The 17,586-nt window shown below is 38.8% G+C and overlaps 2 protein-coding genes and 1 non-coding gene across 3 annotated transcripts; 1 reads left to right on the top strand and 2 right to left on the bottom strand.

Moving 5' to 3' along the window:
* Positions 1-10,624: 10,624 nt before the first annotated feature.
* Positions 10,625-10,948, bottom strand: LOC138904780 (uncharacterized). The gene has a single exon (XM_070193285.1). It carries the CDS (start codon positions 10,946-10,948, stop codon positions 10,625-10,627), a length of 324 nt encoding a protein of 107 aa, XP_070049386.1.
* Positions 10,949-14,167: 3,219 nt separating this feature from the next.
* Positions 14,168-15,145, bottom strand: LOC104096591 (uncharacterized). The gene has a single exon (XM_009602976.3). The coding sequence runs from the start codon at positions 15,117-15,119 to the stop codon at positions 14,268-14,270; it is 852 nt and encodes a 283-aa protein (XP_009601271.1). The 5' UTR covers positions 15,120-15,145; the 3' UTR covers positions 14,168-14,267.
* Positions 15,146-16,826: 1,681 nt separating this feature from the next.
* On the top strand, positions 16,827-16,910 carry TRNAL-CAA (transfer RNA leucine (anticodon CAA)). Its single transcript has one exon. It is a non-coding gene; the product is annotated as a tRNA-Leu (tRNA).
* Positions 16,911-17,586: the final 676 nt, after the last annotated feature.

Raw genomic sequence — 17,586 nt, forward strand, 5'->3', positions numbered from 1 at the left:
GCCCACCGACTATTCAGGGTTCTTCCAGTGGGTATTCAGGTCACCAGGGCCAAACTTCAGGTCAGTAACCCATCGCACTGAGATTCTGCCCCAGGCTTCGGGGTAGACTAGTGCAGTAGGGTCAGCAGCCTATGATTACCGCACCAGTTTCTCCACCAGTCGTCCGGTCGCCCAGAGGTGGAGGGCAAGTGGGTAGGGGCCGTCCTAGAGGTGGAGGCCAGCCAGGTGGCGCTCCAGCTAGGTTTTATGCTTTCTTGGCCAGACCAGATGCAAAGGCCTCAGCTGCAGTGTTCACAGGTATTATTTCTGTCTACGGCAAAGATGCCTCCATATTATTTGATCCAGGGTCTACATATTCCTATGTGTTATCTCTATTTGCTCATTTCCTGGGTATTTCTCGTGGGTCCTTGGGTACTCCTATTTATGTATCCACTCCTGTGGGCAATTCTGTTGTTGTGGATCGGATCTACCGGTCCTACACTATTACATTCTATGGTTATGAAACTAGAGCATATCTTCTGCTGCTTGAGATGACCGACTTTGAGATCATCATAGGCATGGACTGGTTATCTCCATATCTTGCCATCCTAGATTGCCATACCAAGACTGTTACCTTGGCAATTACAGTGTTACCTAGATTGGAATTGAAGGGTTTGTCTGTCAGCGCCACACATGGTCGAGAAGGGTTGTTTGGCTTATCTAGCCTATGTTCGTGATACTACCGCAGAGACTTCGGCGATTGATTCAGTGCATGTAGTTCGAGAGTTCTCTGATGTATTTCCTTCAGATCTTCTAGGCATGCCACCATATCGTGATATTGATTTCTGTATTGACTTGACTCCAGATACCCAGCCTATATCTATCCCACCATATCACATGGCTCCGAAAGAATTGAAGGAGCTAAAAGAACAGCTTGAGGAGTTACTAGCCAAAGGGTTCGTCAGACCGAGTGTATCACCTTAGGGTGCACCGATATTATTTGTAAAGAAGAAGGATGGAACTATACGGATATGTATTGATTATCGCCAATTGAACAAAGTCATTATTAAGACCAAGTACCCATTGCCGCGTATTGATGATCTATTGGACCAGTTGCAGGGTGCTAGGGTGTTCTCTAAGATCGACTTGAGGTCGAGGTACCATCAGTTGAAGATTCGGAATTTGGATGTTCCGAAGACCGCTTTCCGGACTAGATATGGTCATTATGAGTTTCTGGTGATGTCCTTCGGTTTGACTAACGCCCAGTAATGTTTATGGATTTGATGAACAGGGTGTTTAGGCCATATATTGATTCATTTGTAATTTTCTTTATTGATGACATTTTGATCTACTCACGTAGTATAGAGGACTACGAACAACATTTGAGAGTGGTGCTTCAGATCTTGCGGGAACAAAAGTTATATGCTAAGTTCTCCAAATGTGAGTTTTAGCTAGATTCTGTAGCATTTTTTGGGGCATATTGTATCGAGCGAAGGTATTAAAGTTGATCCCAAAAATATCGAGGCAGTTCAAAATTGGCATCGTCCTATTTTGGTGGCTAAGATCAGGAGTTTCCTAGGGTTAGTAGGTTATTATCGTCTATTCATGGAAGGTTTTTCATTTATTGCAGCACCTTTGACCAAATTAACCCAGAAGGGTGCTCCATTCCGATGGTTCGATGATTGTGAGGTGATCTTTCAGAAGCTCAAGACAGCACTGACTACTGCACCAATGTTAGTGTTGCCTTTCAGTTCAGGGATGTATACAGTGTATTGTGATGCTTCACGTGTTGGCGTGTGTTGCGTATTGATGCAGGAGGGGCGAGTTATTGCATATGCTTCACATCAGCTAAAGCCTCACGAGAAGAATTACCTGGTACATGATTTGGAGTTAGCTGGGATTGTTCACGCTCTTAAGATTTTGAGGCATTATCTTTATGGGGTGTCTTGTGAGGTTTACACTGATCATCGCAGTTTGCAGTATTTGTTCAAGCATAGGGACCTAAATTTGAGGCAGCGCAGATGGCTTGAGTTACTGAAATATTACGATATTACTATCTTGTATCATCCGGGCAAAACAATTGTAGTTCCAGACGCCTTGAGTAGAAAGGCGAAGAGAATGGGTAGTTTAGCTTTTATTTCAGCAGAGGAGAGGCCATTAGCTTTGGATATTCAGTCCTTGGCTAACAGACTTGTGAGATTGGATATTTCAGAGCCCAGTCAAGTTCCTGCATGTGTTGTTGCCTAGTCTTCATATTTGAGTGGAACAAGGCTCGCCAGTTTGATGACCCACACTTATTGGTTCTTTGAGAAACGGTACTATGAAGTGGTGCTAAGGAGCTTACTATCGGCGAAGATGGTGTTCTGCGACTCCAGGGTCGTCTATGTGTTCCTAATGTGGATGGGCTGAGGGAAAAAATCCTAGACGAGGCACACAGTTTTAGGTATTCTATTCATCCGGGTGCCACAAAAATGTATCATGACCTGAGGCAACAGTATTGGTGACGGTGGATGAAGAATGACATAGTTGAGTATGTAGTTAGGTGCCTAAATTACCGGCAAGTTAAGTATGAGCACCAGAAGCCAGATAGCCTACTTCAACAGATGACTATACCAGAGTGGAAATGGGAACGCATTACTATGGACTTTGTAATTGGGTTGTCACGGACCTTGCGGAAGTTTGATGTAGTTTGGGTCATTATCGATAGGTTGACCAAGTCGGCACACTTCATTCCGGTTGTGACTGCGTATACTTCAGAGAGGTTGGCCCAGATTTATATTCAGGAGATAGTTCGATTGCATGATGTGCCAATTTTCATCATATCAGATAGAGGCCCTTAGTTTACTTCACATTTTTGGAGAGTAGTACAGAGTGAATTGGGGACCCGTGTAGAGCTCAGCAGAGCCTTTCATCTGCAGACTGACGGTCAGTCAGAATGGACAGTTCAAATTTTGTAGGATATGCTTAGGGCATGTGTGATTGACTTTGGAGGTCAGTGGGATCGTTTCTTGCCTTTGGCCGAGTTTTCTTATAACAACAGTTACCAATCCAGCATCAAAATGGCTCCATTTGAGGCTTTACATAGTCGGCGATGTCGTTCGCCCATCGGATCGTTTGAGCTCGGTGAGGCTAAGTTATATGGTACTGATTTGGTGAAATATGCCTTGGAAAAGGTAAAGTTAATTCATGAGCGATTTCGTATAGCATAGTCCATACAGAAGAGTTACACGGATCAGATAGTGCATGATTTATCATTTATGGTGGGTGAAGCAATTCTCTTGAAGGTTTCGCCGATGAAGGGAATCATGAGATTTGGGAAGAAGGGCAAGTTGAGCACAAGGTTTATAGGCCTATTTGAGGTGTTGAGACGAGTTGGGGAGGTTGCTTACGAGCTTGCTTTGCCTCCCAGTCTATCGGGAGTTTATCCGATTTTTCATGTGTCTATGCTCTGGAAGTATCATATCGACCTGTCACATGTGTTAGACTTCATCATAGTTCAGCTGGATAAGAGCTTGGGTTAGGAAGAGGAACCAGTCGCCATTGTTGATAGGCAAGTTCGCCAGTTGAGGTCCAAGAAGATTTCTGTGGTAAAAGTCCAGTTGAGGGGCCAACCAGTCGAGGAAGCGACTTGGGAGGCCGAGGAAGACATGCAGAGCAGCTATCCATACTTATTTAGCACTACAGGTATAATTCTAAACCCGTTCGAGGACGAACATTTGTTTAAGAGGTGGAGAATGTAATGACCCAACTGGTCGTTTTGCCTTTTAGAACCCCATTTCCCTAAATAAGACTCCTCGTATGTGCTTTTACTGTTTTATGACTTGCGGGGATAGTTAGCTCGGGATTTGGAAGTGTTCTAGTTGAAATCGGAACACTTAATTCCTTAGTTTGACTTTAAAAGGTCAAGTTTGACTTCGGTCAACACTTTTAGAAAACGCCCCCGGAATCTGAATTTGGCAATTTCAATAGGTTCGTATGATGATTTTAAACTTGGGCGTATATTCGAATCGGTATTTGGATAACCCGGGAGCATTTCAGCGTTTAATAGTGAAAATCAACTATTTAAAGGTTTAAGGTTCTTTAAATTTGGTTTGGAGTAGGTTTTGAAGTAATTGAGGTCCGTTTGGAATTTCGAGCTTGGGAATAGTTCCTTATGGTGCTTTAAGACTTGCACGCAAAATTTGGTGTCATTCCGAGTAGTATAAGTATATTTCGGCTCGTTCGGAGTAAGTTTGAAGAATTTAAAATTTTCAAGTTGAATCAATTTGGTTTGAGGTATGATTTTTAGTTTTGATATTATTTTACACGTTCCGAGGGTTCGAGCAAGTCCGTTTTATGATTTTAAACTTGTTGGTATGTTCGGGCGGGGCCCCGGGGGACCCAGGTGTTCATCGGACGAGGTCGGATCAATTTTAAAATTGGAGCAGCAGCTGAAGCATCCAGCTTCTACCGCAATCGCACCTGCGCTTGGCTAGCCGCAGGTGCGAGCTCGAAAAAGTGAGCCACGAGCCGCAGAAGCAGAAAGAGGAGGGGTCGTTGGGCACTGTAGATGCGAGACAGGAACTGCACTTGCGGGGGCGCATGTGTGAAAAAGGCAACGCAGGTGCGGACGAGAGGTGCAGGTGCGGCGTATGCACCGCAGAAGCGGTCTCGCAGATGTGAGCCACTGGGCGCAGAAGCGAAGAATCTGGCTAGAGGAAGGACTGCATCTGCAAGGCCCTTTTCACATATGCAGAAATCACAGAAGGCATAACGCCATTTAAGTCGGGGCTCAGCCATTTTTTAGCCCATTTTCTTCATTCTTGGGCGATTCTGAAGCTTTTTGAGAGAAGTATTCACCTAACAACTTGGAGGTAAGTTAATTCTACCTATTGTGAGTTAAATACATAGATTAAGGGTAGATTATAACATGTAAATCGTGGAAATCAAGGGTTTAGATGAAAAACCTAGGTTTTGATAAAAATGAGATTTTAACCACGAAAATGGTTATGGAATGGGATGAAAATTATATATTTAAGTTCTTGAGATTATGGGTAACTGTAATAGCCCATCCCGCTAGTGATATTGTCCGCTCTGGACCTAGGCCCTCACGGGTTTAAAACGCATCACTAGGGTCTAAGGCTTGTTAACCTATATACCCAGCACCCCTCTTGTATTTTGCCGATGTGGGACTCTGTCTAAAGTCTGGGGTGTTACATACACCCCATCTTATGGACTCAGAATCCTTGCTGAGGTTTGCCCCACCGCATGGAATTCGCCTAGACTCAGCATTGAGGTTTGCCCCGCCTAACCGGGATTTGCCTAAACTTAGTTGAACTCTGACATAAGAGCCGCTCTTGTGTCGGCCTTGACGATAGTGGGTCAACAGAAATCGTACCTAATAATAATAATTACACGATACCTTGACATTCTATTACAGCTTGTGAAGATAAATAATTAATTGGAAATTGCTGAATTTGAAAGAATTAATTATTTCCGCTTGTTAAAATAATTATTGTTATTCACATAAATCATGTCTATTTAAATAATTCTATTTTAATATTATTGACCCATAGTGAGTGTCAAAGTCGACCTCTCATCACTACTTCTTCGAAATTAGACTTGATACTTACTGGGCACACGTTGTTTACGTACTCATGCTATGCTTGCTGCACTTTTTGTGCAGGACCTGAGATAGGTAAGACAGGTGGTCCTACCAGTGCATATGCCAAATATCCTGAGACTTAGTGGTGAGCTGCTTCCTGAGTCATTCTGCAGCCTTTGAGTCTCTCTTTTGTATTTTGTATTTTGTCTATTTCATATTCGGACAGTGGTTATAAGTTTGTATAATCTACTAGATGCTCATACACTTGTGACACCAGGTCTTGGCATACACACTGGTAGAATTGGGGTTGAATTATTTTTCTTGGTTTTTATTTAATCAGAACCGTTCATAATTTTCTCAAAGCTTGCAAGTAAGAAGAGTTTAATTACTCGGATAATTTTTAAAGGAATAAATATATGTTTAATTTACTAGTTGGCTGGCCTACCTGTGATGTTGGGCGCCATCATGACCTATAGGTGAAATTGGGTCGTGACAGATATCCCAGAAAAAACAAGGGTCAGCTTTAGGCTGAAACTTGTCCCTATGGCATTTAGGAACTGCAGTAAAACAGAGACAACCAAAGGTTTTAATATGATTATAAGAAGGAGATTGCCCAAACAGTAATTCAAAAGGTGTTTTGTTATTAAGAAGCTTAGAAGGGAATCTGTTTATAATGTATGTAGCAGTAAGCACACAATCTCCCTAGAATCTAATAGGTAAGTAAGAATGAAAAAGTAGGGCTCTTGAGGTTTCTAAAAGATATCTATACTTTCTTTCAACCACACCATTTTGTTGTGGTGTGTGAGGACAAGAAATTTGGTGAACTATTTCATTTGCAATAAAGAATTCACTGCCACAATTACTAGACCCAAGCTCAAAAGCATTATCACTTCTAAGAATTTGTACAACAGACTTGAATTGTGTTTTGACCATGTACCAATACAACAGACTCGTTATATTGGTCTAGTAATACAACAGACTTGAATTGTGTTTTTACTAGAAGTTGAGTCCAAGTAGCTCTAGTAAAGTCATCAACTATGGTTATGAAGTATTTACACTCGCTATAGGTAGGGCTTCCATAAGGACCCCAAGTATCTACATGTATAAGTTGAAACATGTGCAGTTTTGATTGAACTATCAGAAAAAGGTAGCCTAGGCTGCCTTGCTAATGGACAAACAGTACAGGTGAAGGGCTGTTTAGAAGATAATTTATAAGGTGTATAAGGAATTTCTCTCAGCGAGAGAGGTGTTAGGGGTCTCAAAGGGTTTTTCTGGTGGCCATAAAGGGGACTGATGGTGGAACAAAGAGGTTCAAGGGAGAGTGGAAACCAAGAAAGCGGCATATTTGAAGCTAGTAGAGAATATAGACGAAGGGCAGAAGAGTGCTAACAGGGAGGGGTATAAGAAGGCTAGGAAGGAGGCGAAGTTGGCGGATACTGCGGCTAAGACCGCGGCGTTTAGTCATTTATACGAAGAAATTGGGGATAAAGGTGAGGATAAGAAGTTGTATAGGCTACCGAAGGTGAGGGAGCAGAAGGCCCGGGATCTGGACCAACTGAGATGCATAAAAGACGAGGAGGGAAGAGTTTTATTGGATGAGGCACAGATTAGGCAGAGATAGCAGTCTTACTTCCATAGACTCTTGAATGAAGAGGGGGATATGGGCATTGTGATGGGGGAATTGGAGTACTCGGAGCGGTAGCGAGATTTTGGGTACTGTAGACGCTTACGAGTGGAAGAGGTTGTAGGGGCTATGCGCAGGATGAGTAGGGGTAGAGCGACTGGGTCGGACGAGATCCCGATGGAATTCTGGAAGAGCGTGGGTAAGGAGGGCTTGGAATGGCTTGCTAGGTTGTTTAACATCAGTTTTAGGATGAAGAAGATGCCCGAAGAGTGGAGGCGGAGTACGATGATCCCGTTGTACAAGAACAAGGGTGTCTCCAAAACTGCAACAACTATAGGGGTATCAAGTTTTTAAGCCATACGATGAAAGTGTGGGAAAGGGTGATTGAAGGGAGGTTGAGGAGGTGTGTGTATATTTTTGAGAACCAGTTTGGTTTCATGCGGGGACGGTTGACTACTGAGGCCACTCACATTGTGAGGAGATTGGTGGAGCAGTATAGGACGGTGAAGAAGGATTTGCATATGGTGTTCATTGACCTGGAGAAAGCTTATGACAAAGTCCCGAGAGAGGTTCTATAGAGATGTTTGGAGGCTAGATGAGTGCATGTAGCGTATATTAGAGTGATTCAGGACATGTATGATGGAGCTAAGACACGGGTTAGGACAGCAAGAGGAGACTCTGACTACTTTTCGGTTGAGATAGGGTTGTATCAGGGATCAACACTTAGCCCATTTTTGTTTTCCCTGGCGATGGATTCTTTGACGTGTCACATTCAAGGGGAGGTGCCTTGGTGCTTGTTATTTACGGATGATATAGTCCGAATTGATGAGATGTGAGGTGGCGTTAATGAGAGGCTGGAGGTCTGGAGACATACTCTGGAGTCTAAGGGTTTCAAGTTGAGCAGGACCAAGACACAATACTTGGAATGCAAGTTCAGCAGTGTTACCCAAGAGGCGGACGGGGATGTGAGACTCGATACGCAAGCCATTCCTAGGAGAGAGAGTTTCAAGTATCTGGGATTTATAATTCAGAAGGATAGGGAGATAGATGAGGATGTCACATACCGTATCGGAGCAGGGTGGATGAAGTGGAGGCTCGCTTCCTGTGTCTTGTGTGATAAGAATGTGCCGTTGAGACTTAAGGGTAAGTTCTACAAGGTAATGGTTAGACCGACTATGTTGTATGGGGCAGAGTGTTGGCCAGTCAAAAACTCCCATGTTCAGCATATGAAAGTAGCGGAAATAAAGATATTGAAATGGATGTGTGGGCATACTAGGTTGGATAGAATTAAGAATGAAGTTATTCGGGATAAGGTGGGAGTGGCCCCTGTGGAGGCAAAGATGCATGAGGCAAGGTTGAGATAGTTTGGGCATGCTAAGAGGAGAAGCATAGAGGCCCCAATCAGGAGATGTGAGAGGTTGACCTTGGGAGGTGAGAGGGGGTAGAGGTAGGACAAAAGAAGTCTTGGGGAGAGGTGATCATGCGGGACATGGCATAGCTTAAGCTAATCGAGGACATGACCCTAGATAGAAGGGTGTGGAGGTTGAAGATTAGGGTAGAAGGTTAGTAGGTAGTCGTGTGTTTCCTTGTGTCTTATCTAGTTCGATAGTAGTGCTAGTACGGTACCCTTTTTCCTTAGTTTGCTATATTCGCATGTCTCGTTCCTTTATTACTTGACATCGGTAATTTCATAGCTTGCTAGCAGTACTGCGTACATATTCTCATTTGTTGCCTTGGATTTAGTTTTCTAAATATATTTTCTTGCTATTATTTGTTATCAGTACCTCTTTCATATTCTCTGTTGCTATCTTCAATTTAGTTTTCTAATTATTTGTCTTGTTATTACTTGCTATCAGGGCTTCTTTCACCTGCTTTAGCTGCGGGTCTATCGGAAATAGTCTCTCTGCCCTTCCAGGGTAGGGGTAAGGCTGCGTACATGCTACCCTCCCCAGACCCCACTTGTGGGATTATACTGGTGGTTGTTGTTGTTGTTGTATAAGAAATTTCTCTCATTCTAACAAAAGGTATATGTCCCAGTCTATTATGCCACAACATCTCAATTTTATTCAATTTAGAATTATATATACAATGAGAAGAAGAAACAGAATCAACAACTAATGGAGAATGGTATTTACATGAAAAAAATTCAAAAAGTAAATTAGCACTCATAGAAGTAGATTGACATGCAATTTCATGAGATTAAAAAGAAGGGGAAGATTGCACAAGCCTGTAAAGTCCATCATCCAATTTATCAATTTTCAGTGGCTTCTTCAGTGAAGGGATATGTATCAAATAGGAAAACTTAGCAAATAGGACAATAGAATCCAACTAGAAAAAACAAGTTTGGATATAGAGATAAGGTTGTAATGAAAGCTAGGAATATAGAGGACATGATGCCATTTGGAAGAAAGAAATTGAATGGATCCAGTACAAGTTACCTTAACATTATAATCATTTGGTAAAGTGACTAAGTATGGTATGATTAAGGGTTTAATATAAAAAAAGGTCTTTATTGGAGGTCATGTGGTCAGTGGCCCCAGAGTCTATAATATAAATGCATTCATTTATTTTAGGTAACATGCAAGCACCATAAGATACATTGTTTACACAACTGGGTGAAGAGAAAATACCTGCAAAGTTAGCAGATGCCATGAGGCTGGACTGGGGTTGTGATTCTGATATTTGTGTCTGCTAAAGCAACATCATGAGTTGGGAATATTGATCCTTGGTTGACCCAGGGATCAAAGACTCTGAATTAGAAGACCCTTCAATTGGAGAGTGAGAAACCTCAGCAGAATTTTGATGACCCTGCACCTCAACATTTGCAGCAATCCTTTTACCCTTGATAAACTTGAAGTCTGGTGGGAACCCATGTAGCTTATAGTATTTGTCAACCAAATACTCAGGCTTATTATAATATTTACACACCAGATTTGACTTGTTGTATTTAAAATTGACCCTTTGAGTGAACTGTTTGGGAGGGCAAGTGTCCCTGAGAACTTGATAGTGAGATGGGTATTGAAAGAAGCAGAATCAATACGGAAATGGGATGGTGAGGACACTTGTCTTTGTCTTTCATCCTGAAGCAAGATGTTGTAGGCAATGTCTAGAGATGGAGGAGGTTGCATCATGAGCAGATTACTCCTAACTCTAACATAAGTCTCATTAATCCCCATGAGAAACTGATGCAACTTGTTTTCATCATCCTCTCTTTGAAGCTCAGATTTAGCAGCATGTGTTCAAGAGCTACCACGAGAGGCACGCATGAAACCCAATTCATCCCATAATTTCTTGAGTTTGTTGAAGTAAGATGCTATATATTGAGACCCCTGACTGCTAGATGCCAACTCTTGTTTTATCTCAAAAATATTGGTTCCATTAACAGTACCATACCTTTAATTAAGTTAAGTCCAAATGCTTTGGGCAGTGTCAGAATACTAAACACTTTCAGCTATGTCTGGTGTAAGGGAGTTGGTCAACCAAGAGATGACCATATTATTACACCTATCCCATTGCCTAAATTGAGGGGAATTTTCACGAGGCTTAACAATTTTTCCGTCAATGAAGCCTATCTTATTCCTAGTAGAAAGGGAAACAATCATATTCTGTCTCCACCCCCTAAATCCAGTTCCAGAAAAAGGAGTACTGAAAAGAGAAACCCTTGGAACATCAGAAGACAGAAGAAAGAGTGGACTCGAAGGATCATGGATGAAACTAATAGGGGAATTAGAAGATGTAGACTCGTCAACGACATTCACCATTTTGAGTTAAATAGTCAGAAAATCACATAGGAAACAACCACAACACATGCAACTGTATACCTCTACCACAATTAAGAACTATTCGATTCTAACATACAACAAAATGAGCTAGATAACGAGAACAAAAATGGTAACGACCTTGAACTTGAACAAAGCAAACCCTAACTATTGGATAGGGAAAATTGAAGCAGCCGATTGATCTCCACGCCAATCCAATGAAATTCCGGTAGAAAGAAGTCGTCGAAGCAACGATTGCAGAAGAAAACTCAGCGGAATCAGAAAGCTCCAAACTTCTCAACGAACAAAAAATTCTTGGATGAAAATAGGCGAGGGTAACATCGCGAGGAAGCTAGTGAGAAGCAAGAACGGAATCTCTGCTCTGATACCATGTGAAAACATTGATTTTCATGAATCGATCAAGATTTATACTAGGGTTTGAAGAATAAACGAGAGAGAGAAAGAAGAGAGAAACAGATATTTTCATTACTCTGCCTAAAAGAAAAATATTTTCTATATTCTAGAAAAATCCAATTAAATGGCTATATACAAAAGAATCAACTAACTAATGAAAGAACCGGACTAATATGACTATTACAAAATGGGCCTCATTATTACAAGTGGGCCGTTACAAATAAGGAAATTTTTCTCCTATAGCAAAGGTATACACCTATTTATTATAAACCAAAATCATTTTATAGTATTATTTTTTATAGCTACCTTTTATATTTTATAGCAAAATAGATATTTATGGTATATACTACCATTGAGGCATAAATATGCTATTTTTATTTTTTCTCTCTCTTTCTTTCAATTAACACACGATTCTCACTCAGAATTTTTCTTCTTTCTCTCTCTCTCTCTCTCTCTCTTCGAGCAAAATAGGCTGAATCCTTTAGGGTTACTACAATTGAATTTTTGGAGGAGTGGATGAGAAGGAAGACAATGATCGCTCGCTGTTAGATCAAGTAGTCGAGGTTCAACTGTCCTTTTCAGTTGGGGAATAGCAAAATTTCTAATGATCCTAGTGTTGCAGAGAAGATTAGTTTTCCGGTGAAAGCAGGAGATATAATCGTGATGGGAACATATGGATTGTTCGATAATGTTTATCTTCTAATTGTTTCTGTTTGTGAATAGATGATTCGGAAAACACCATCTCTGACAAACTTTCTTCTCTTCTTTGCTATTTAGTCACATACAATGATACAAATACATTATATTCTGTACAAATTCACTCAAACACCTTGTATTTTTGTATAAATATACTTTTTTTTGCCTGTATTTGTGTATTTAGAAGGTCTGTATTTTTAATACAACTGAATACACTTGTATTCATGCATACTGTACATACATTATGCATGAATACATGATATAAATATTAAAATACACCGAATACAAATATTAAAATAAATCAGAATATAAACCGTGAATACATTTATTTTAAAATACAGTAAAATAAACTGAATGCAAATAGAAACATAGTGAATACAACCAATGAAATTTACCGAATACAGTAGTAATAAGATGTATTAGGAAAAACTAAAATATTTTTAATACAAATACATTTGAATACACTGAATATAAAATAGCGAATACAATAAATACAAATATTGAATCTAATGAATGCAACAGTAAAAAAATTTGAAACACACTAAATACAAAAGTTAAATACAACAGTAATATACAACTGAAAAATTATTCTAATTAATTGGGTATGAGGCATGTTAGAATTAATTTTGTTGAGTTATATTAGGAGTGTATCACGCTAATTGATATTATTTTCGTTATTAGACAGCTGGACAAACCTAGTTTTAAGATGGTTGTCGTTACTGTATTCATTAATACATGGCCCGAATATATGTGAATACATACAGGTGGACTGCCCTGAATTTTAGGCCCTTTTTGCTGCTGTATTCATGAATATAGCAGTGCGAATACATTACCGTATAATTGAATTGTAGCTATAAAAAGTAATTATGTATATATAATAGTTATAAAAAATTAATAGATACTGAACAATAATAATTTTTAAAAATTCCACTACAAAAGAAATATATCAAATGGGCATGTTAAGTAGAATGTGCCTGCATCAGCAACAGATTGGGCAGCTTATGCTCAACTCCAGCCAAGAATATAATAGGTCACCATTTCAAGAATTTAAATCTAAACACATCACGAATCTCGATATTTCATTTCAGTAATCAATAAACATATACGGTGGTTAACTAGAAGATAGCGACGAATATGGCTTAGTTAGGTGTGCACGAGTGGCTTGTTGCCTTGATGTTTCCTCCATGTTTTCTACCAAGAGAATCCTCGTTGAAGGTGAGTAAATTATTGCTTAATCCAGCCAATTTCTTAATCCTTTTAGTTTGCAAATCCTAATGCAAAAAGTTGTCTTTCATTTTATTTAAATCCAATATCTGAATCCGATCGAATTGGGAATGATTTTCATGCAAAAGTATAATTTTAGGTACTATCATAAAATTACCTTTTGCCCTTCTCTTGTTTCTAACATTTTCCCTCGGTATTCTTTCAAAATTGATGAGAACAAAGCTACTACTTAATAGGGGTGTTCATCTGTTTGGATCGATTCAATTTTTACTGAATTATGACCAGTCCTAAAACTACTCATAGTTTTTGGAACGTTACGTGACATTCCCAGTTCAATAAAGAACATTCTTGGGAACATGCTAAGAAGCCCAGATGTTCTGAAAATAATGGTAGGATAGATTATAGTAGTAGCTAGGAACAGTGGACTTCAATGCGAGTTACTTCATCTTTCTTAAACGTACCATGATATCCAAATATCAGTTAGCTCAAAGAAATACTGATCATGTGGAATTAATTGGAATGTAAGCAGCATAATATATACCATCATCAGATCATCTCCGCCATGACGCTTTACTTGCACTTGTAAAGATCAAGTGCCTTGGACATTTTTAATGTACCTTTATTATATTGTAGTACTTTATTGATAAATCATGAGGAGTACTAGTGGATTACATGGGCTGAGTTCGTTGTTCGCTAGAAAATTATGTTATTTAAACATCTCATTTCTGTATATGTGAAGGGAACGACAAAGTAATTAACTTGTTCATTCAAGGAAGACTTTCGTGGATTTAACCAAAGTATATCTAAATTCATTGTCATATTTTTATTTGATTAAAGATAAACAAGAGAGAAAGAGAGGCAAAATTTGTGAGTATAACTATATTTTTCTGTATATGTGTAATTACAAATTTGTTCCTTTACAGCAAGGTTTTCATCATAAGCATATCCTACAATATTCGGATGCTTATGCATTAATACAAGACTACTTTCAGTGGCAAGAGACAACATTCAGGAGTGTACTCCTTGATCTGATCAAGCATCTAAATATGTTGTCCAGGCCATTCTCAATGCATTCAAAATGAGCTTCCAGATTTTGCACAAACTGGATCTTCTCCACTTCATTACAACCATACTTGAAAATGTTGTTTAATGCAACATCAGCACTTTCTATCTCATTTACATTGTCTTGATCTCCCTTGTTTACCAATCTTGAAACCAAAGACCATTTGCTTTGCCTAGAATTTGGGGCTGACAAGAAAACCAACACCATTTGGAATACTGAAATTCCCATTGTGGTAACTTCTCTTAGCACTCTGATAACTGCTAAGACAAGTTGATCAACCTCCATTACTTCAACCACCTCATGATCCATTTTCTTTAAAATTGTAACTAAGGTTTTGGCATCTTTTTTCATCTTCTTCCTAAAAGAGATATAGTTAATGCTGCAGCTGGCTTCCATGCTTAAATCTCCCTTTCTTCTTCTCAATAAAGACTGAACATCTTTAACATTTTCTTTAAACTGTGACACTATCTCCCTTGTGGTCCCACAAATATCAAGAAATCTCACAGATTTATCCAAGATTTCATCGACCCATTTTTTGTCTTGGCATTGGGAAAGGGTTTGAAGAGTCAGGGGCAAGTTGAGAAGATCACTCATGCATTTATGCACTTCTCCCAAACCAAGTAAACTATTGTAAACAGCTTCTGCAGTTGGTGAAGCCGAGAATTCCCAATTCTTAAGCTTACTGAGCTCCTCTTCAATTTTCTGGGTAGCTGGATGTGATCTGCTTGGTAAACTGATGGATCTGTTAGTATTGGATTTTGAAGAAAAGCTGGCCATTTTTATCTCTCCTTTTAAGTTCTTGGAATTAATTCAATGTTTAACTAATACCTTCAAAACTCATCTTATTTATATACAAAGTTGTATAGAAAGCGACAAGATGCGGGCTTTGTTTGCTAATAGTGTTGAGATTGCGCGCCATGTGATGAGAGAGTGGGCATTCCCTAAGAGTTCGGCGAGCTTGTTGCGCTTCAAGAAACACAACTTTAATCATTAGTGATGTCGTTGTCCTCTAAAGGTTGCCACGTGGCTTTACTCTATTGCTTCTAAGTGCTGAAAGATGTCTCAGCAAATACGTGGCTTGTTAGTGCTGTCTTGGTTGGAGGACCCAAATTTTGTCAATGGTAACAGCAAAGCGCCAGTATTAAATTGAGTTGAGGATCTTTTTTGGAAGATTTTCGTACTACTTTTTCAAAAGGAAAATCTGAAAGGAACTTTTTAGAAAAATATTAATTGAAGGGAGGAACACGAGTGCTGCAATGGTGGCGAGGTGAATATTATATGTGGAACACGTATAGATTGTTGTTTACCTTCTCCTCTTACGTTAATTGTTTAAACTTAAGGATTCTATCCATTTTGATGGAGATTTGCCGAGGTTTAGCCACGATATACTATGACTCATCTTAATTAAGTGTTGTTTTATTAATCATGTATCATTTCCTTCGTCGTTAATATTTCAAATGGACGGGAATCAGTTTTAAGAATATTGTCAATCTAACTAATGTTAGAAATAAAATAAACTCATTGAAAGGTAGATGATAGAAAAAGTTGTTATAAATTGCACCTGTCGCCATGAAAATTGCTGAATGTATAAACTTGATATAAGCATGAAGGACAAAAGCATTTAACATAGGAAATACTGAACAACGGAATGGATATGTGTCATTAAATAAGCAGTATAAGTAATTTAATATCTATTCAAAGAACCTAGCTATAACCAATTCAAATATTCAGGTCAGCACGTACTGATCATGTTATCCATGCATGGGAGTTTTACGTCTGAAAGTTGCGGATATGTAGATACACGAATGCCTGGTGTGGGCAGTTGAGGGGGGGTGGGATCCATAATTTTTTATCTACATATTCATACAATTAGAGAAAATTAATTGTTAGGACTAATACCAAAAGTTTTATATGAACTTTAGTTTTACTTACTACTCTCCTAACACTCTATTTGAGGCAATTTGAATGGTTCAAGCATGTTACTCGTCAATTTTCATGTTACTAACCTATACTTATTACACAATCTTACCTGCAGTTGACTTTTAGTTAACCTGACTTTGTAATATTTACGCTATTTAATTTAAATTTTTTGTAGATTCGTTCTTATGCAAATGTACGTGCAAAACATAAGCTGTGCTCTGATTTGTGAAACTAATGAATCAATTGTTTGCAAAGAAATTAGTGAATGCTTATATGGGCCTCTCTGGAGGTATGGGTGACACAATGCAACACTTACACTTAAACATCACATGCTCCTCTCTCATAACGAATACCATGAATGATGGGCTTGGATTTGATCCATTAGGAGGGTACATTGAACTTCTTTTATTTTTTTAAGCATATGTTACAGTTGATTCTCCTCCTAAATTTTCCTACTTAATAGGGATAGGCCATCTTTCTAGCTCTTTTCAGGTTTTCATTATTTTTATTTCATTCCTGGTTTTTGCGGTGTTTTATAAATACAATAAGCAAACAGCAAACAATGTCAGGATGGCCGAGTGGTCTAAGGCGCCAGACTCAAGTTCTGGTCTTCGTACGAGGGCGTGGGTTCAAATCCCACTTCTGACAATGCATTTTTCATTTATTTTTTCTTTTGTTCCTCAACACACAACTTAAGTGCTAGTCACATTATTTTGAAAACGATAGTCGAATGTGGTTTCAATGGGTTGTATGATCACTTTATTATTACTAAAATACGTCAATCTCTTTGTTCTTTCATATTTATATGTCAAATTCTATTAAATTCTTATATCTTTTTCGAATTTGAAGTGGTTATTATTATTTAGGTAACATATTGATTTTTATGTTCAATTACTTGAAAGAGTACAACAACGAAAAATTATTGTCAGACGACTAAAAAATTAACTATCATGTGTTATTAAGTAGATTCTCCCATAAGAATATTTAATAGATAATATGTTTATCAATTTTTTTAATTTTTACTAAATATATTATCAAAAATTTAACAAAGTAAAATTGAAACAATATTTAAGTAACAAAAAACCCGAAAAACCCGCCAAAACCGAACCAATCCAAACCGATATAGTTGGTTTGGTTTGGTTTTAATAAAAAAACGAACCAACCCGATCCATGTACACACCTAACTACGTCAAAAGATTACTCCTTCTGTTTTGTTTTGTTTTTGAGTTCACATTTGATTCAACGCAACTAGTAATTATTAAGATGGAGAAAATTTCAGAATATAAATATGTTTACCCGAAAAACGGATAGAGTTGAATTTATA

Source organism: Nicotiana tomentosiformis, chromosome 2 (genome assembly GCF_000390325.3).
Source record: "Nicotiana tomentosiformis chromosome 2, ASM39032v3, whole genome shotgun sequence".
Classification (NCBI taxonomy): domain Eukaryota; kingdom Viridiplantae; phylum Streptophyta; class Magnoliopsida; order Solanales; family Solanaceae; genus Nicotiana; species Nicotiana tomentosiformis.